The sequence below is a fragment of the Quercus lobata genome, chromosome 4, assembly GCF_001633185.2.
Source record: "Quercus lobata isolate SW786 chromosome 4, ValleyOak3.0 Primary Assembly, whole genome shotgun sequence".
NCBI classification, from domain to species: domain Eukaryota; kingdom Viridiplantae; phylum Streptophyta; class Magnoliopsida; order Fagales; family Fagaceae; genus Quercus; species Quercus lobata.
The window spans coordinates 13,295,172-13,299,333 of NC_044907.1; the positions used below are offsets into that span (position 1 = coordinate 13,295,172).

A 4,162-nucleotide genomic window follows, 5' to 3' on the forward strand; every position below is an offset into this window, starting at 1 on the left:
AAAATCAAAATTGTGACCAAAATGAGAATCAGCCCAAAATGTAGGGACCGCAAGTGTATTTTCTTCTCTTATTTTTTTATTTTTTATTTTATGGGAACCCTCTTTAAAACAAAGTGACATGAAGGGCTTGAGCTTTTACTGTAAAAGTTTCTGTTTTGAGTCAATGTGTAGTAACAGTTCTGAGTTTCCTTCGACTTTGGTTTCTGAGAAAATTTGCCAAATTGAAAAGGTAAAGATAGAGAGAAAGTTCCTATAGTATCTGTCCAATTACATTTCGTTTTTTGTTTTTTGTTTTTTTTAATTATGAACTTTAAGAATGATATAATGTTTCAAAAGCTTGTTTCATTTTCTTTCTGTTGTTTTGTGTGTGTATATATATATATATATATATATATATATATATATTTTTTTTTTTTTCTATGGAATATTGTGCCATATGGGTGTGGGAAAATGGATCCTAAAACTCAATGACTTACATTGTGACATAGTGATGCTTGGAATTTCACAATTTTTGTTTATTGATGTACATGGAAAAGTTCATTGATACTCCAATTCAATTTTCATTTAGGCAGGTAAAGGGAAGGAATGAAACGCTATGTACCACAAAAGAATTCTGTAGCAAATGCGTTGTTGATTTCCCTTTACAGGTAAACTGGATAATATTTTGGTCTCTTGGGTCAATTCTGTTCCCCTTGATGCAGAACTTTTGAAATATATATTTTTTTTGTTACTCCAATTTGCTAAAAAAACCATTTAAACATCTCTTGGCACATTTATGATGTCCAACGTAAGAAAGTTTTAATTGACATTTTAGACACTAATGATTAATAAGGCATGTCAAACAAAAGATCAGATGTATTGGAGCAATATTTAGGCATATCCGTGTTGAAGACCAACATGATGACTATAATAAAAAATGTCTGCACCCCAAGAAAGCCATGTTCTCTATCTGGAAATCACAGGTTGGAATTCACCAAGCATCAAAACTCAAAAGACACTGATTGGAAATCACATGAATTTTTGATCTAATGACAACTGGCGCAATAGGATAACAGGGAACATCATTTATCCATCTGTTGTTGTTGGGGAAATATATATTTGTTATACACACCTTGTTGCACATACATTTTTTAAGATTTACACACATGAAAATTGCACTGAAAACGGGACAAAAAAACAAAAGTTAAAACACTATTTTGGTCTTTAAACTTTACAAAAAGTTTGCTTTTATCCCTTAATTTTAAAAAGTTTATTTTTCATTCATAAATTATGTAAAGTTCATTTTTTGTCCCTAAACTTTGAAAAGAAGTTATCTTTTCATCCCTATTTTTATCTTAAGTCTAAATTATTAAAAAAACACTCATTACAAAGTTTAAGAATGAAAAAAAAAGAACTTTTCAAAGTTTAAGAACCAGAAAAAAAAAAAAAAAAAAAAAAAAAAAAAAAAAAAAAAAAAAAAAAAAAAAAAAAAAAAAACAAAAAAAAAAAAAAAAAAAAAAAAACACAAAACAAAACTTTTGGTAAAATTTAGGTGAGTAGTTCTAGTTTTCTAGGATCACAAATTATTTTATAACTTTGTATCATAATTTTGATATGGTAAATTGTAATTAGTTGTCTATCACTTACATATAAACCCACAATTTTTTCTATATAACTCACTCTCTTTTACGTCACAATTGTGACAAAGAAGTTGTAAGAAAATTTGTGATACTATATTTTCTCATTTTGAGGATTAAAATGGTATTTTGTCAAAATATAAACTACCACCCAACCAGATCTTGCCACATCATCCAAAAAAAAGGTCAAAATCGTCATTTTGACTCATAACCGACTCTCCCAAAATCAAAAAGAAAAACATGGCGCCATAATTCCACTCTTCTTCTTCTAAACAAAAACCCTAAAAAACCATAGAGTTTTAAATAATGTCATTGATTTGTTCTTAACAATTAATTATATTAAATTTTCAATTATTCAAAAAGCTATGAAGATTCTCCATGTTAAGTTAACATTGTCCCAAAGGTCTAGAAATGATGGATTTAAAAATTTAATCTAACAAATTCATTCCATCGGCAAACTTAAATTCACACAAGTAATGATAGATATTTTTAGTAATAAAACATAGAAGCATATGATTTCCAAATTTATGTCATTTTTTCTTCTCTGACATTACATAAGTCATAGCTCTTAAATTTGCATGCAGTCACTTTATTTAACTTCATGCTATTGTTGGTGGTGATGGAACAGTGTAACCTGCAATAGATATAACAAGAGTTAAGCAAAACATGTATAAACCCAAATTGCGATTCCATAAACGACTAAGCAAAGCAACCCTTTTTCGTTTTTTCGACTCCAAAAAAGTAAAGACAAAAGGAATAATTTCATTTTTACCTAAGTCAAAATAAGTTCGAATATGTGTATTTGAATTAACTAATTATTGTGAAAGTCTATTTGTTTATTTCAATTATTTGGTTATCTATACTACAATTTAAAAGACTTTTAAGCTATTTATTAAGCTGTGAACTCTGTCTTGAATATTTCAAAATATCCCTTCTTTGCTTGCTTATAGGTTTTCAATTAAGGGGGGCAAATCTATAAAATAAAAATTCACAATTTAAAAGCTCTCACTAACTCATGTTCTTAGTAGTTTACAGTCTTCTTATCTCTTATTATTTTTGAAATTTAAATAGATGCACCCTATTTTCCTCCTTATCTCTTATTATTTTTTAAATTTAAATAGCCACACTCTATTTTTTTAATGCTAAACTATGATACACTAATCCCAAAAAAATAAAAATAAAAAACATTATAAAATAAGTTAAAAACTTTAAAAAGTTGTACTTAACCAAATAACCAAAATAAAAAACTAATCCAAACTATGCTAATTTACCAACTCATCACCAAACAAAAAACATACGCACGCACAACATTCATTTCCAATTACCATACGGAATAAAAGGAACACATAAATCGTGGAGAATAGGTTCATATATATATATATATATATATATATATATGAGAAATGTTAACAAATACCAACCAGTGTTTGTTAAGGTGCAAAAAAGACAAAAAAAAAGTTAAAAAATACACCAAGCAGTATTTATAAAGCTGAAAAAATGAGATAAAATTGTAAAAAAAAAAAAAAAAAAAAAAAAAAAAAAAAAAAAAAACAAAACAAAAAACAAAAAATTTGTCAAAAAAATTTCAAAAAAGTTGTTAACTTGCCGTGCCCATTAATACAACCCTCTCTCTTATATATATAAAGAGTTTTAGGAGTTTCTTACTTCCACAGGTGGTTCCAGGGGCCACTGGCCTGCCACAGTACTGTGCTACAAAGATCACTTTGTCCATGTCAATCATCTTCTCAACATCCGCGGTCATGTGCTGGCACACGCATGGCATGTCCGCCTTCTGGATAACACTGCAGCATTGTTGAGATGGGTTCATCTTTGGCATACCCTTTTGAACGTACATAGAACATTGAGCTACCAAACCCTGCATGTCACCTTGGCAGTCGTCGCCAACAACCATGTTGTTGTTGTTGTTACCGGAGAACAGAATCCCAGTAATGGCGAAGAAAGCCAAGAGCAAGATGTTAGTATTGAAGTACATTGCCATATCTCTCTTACTATATTGTATGTGTGTGTGTTGGTTGGTTCATTGGGGTGGTGAGAGATGGTTTTTATAGGGGTTTTGAGGGAAAGATTAGGATGAAAAACTTAGCTTTTGAGCCTTGAAATTGGGCTCATTTTATGCAGAACCATGCGTTACTTACGGTTTTGGTGGTGCAAATGGGTTGACATGCATGTGAACAAACTTATTTCGTCACACTAAAATACAAGCAAAAAGCTTACTTTTTTGTTACCTTTTTTGGAAGTAGGAGCCTTTCGCATGCAATGCATGCATAACGTTCAAAATTCTCTGTCGATGACGTGTAAAAAGCTAGCTTAAACTTGTTTGTTTCCTTTTTATCTTTTTGGACTGAAAAAGAACATGATAGAAACCCCACTATTTTGTAAAAGGAAATGAGGAATATATAAAATTGATGTATAAGAAAAATTTATAAGAGGTACAAACATATTTAAAATTTACAGTCTTTATAGCAAAGTAATATTACCTGATCTATTTCATAAAATAAAAAATAAAAAAAGGTTTGAATAATTTT

At 29.4% G+C, this 4,162-nt stretch overlaps 1 protein-coding gene across 1 annotated transcript; it reads right to left on the reverse strand.

Annotated features, from left to right (window-relative positions):
• Positions 1-2,102: 2,102 nt before the first annotated feature.
• LOC115987610 lies at positions 2,103-3,695 on the reverse strand. The gene is made up of 2 exons (XM_031111197.1): positions 3,282-3,695; positions 2,103-2,250 (listed from the first exon to the last, which is right to left on the reverse strand). The coding sequence occupies exons 1-2, from the start codon at positions 3,613-3,615 to the stop codon at positions 2,216-2,218; spliced, it is 369 nt and encodes a 122-aa protein (XP_030967057.1). The 5' UTR covers positions 3,616-3,695; the 3' UTR covers positions 2,103-2,215.
• Positions 3,696-4,162: the final 467 nt, after the last annotated feature.

Bases quoted from the DNA above. Each gene is read 5' to 3' on its own strand.
- LOC115987610 (XM_031111197.1), bottom strand. From the start codon at position 3,615: ATGGCAATGTACTTCAATACTAACATCTTGCTCTTGGCTTTCTTCGCC. The intron at 2,251-3,281 runs GTAAGAAACTCC...TATCTATTGCAG, and splicing joins CCCTGGAACCACCTGTGGAA to GTTACACTGTTCCATCACCA.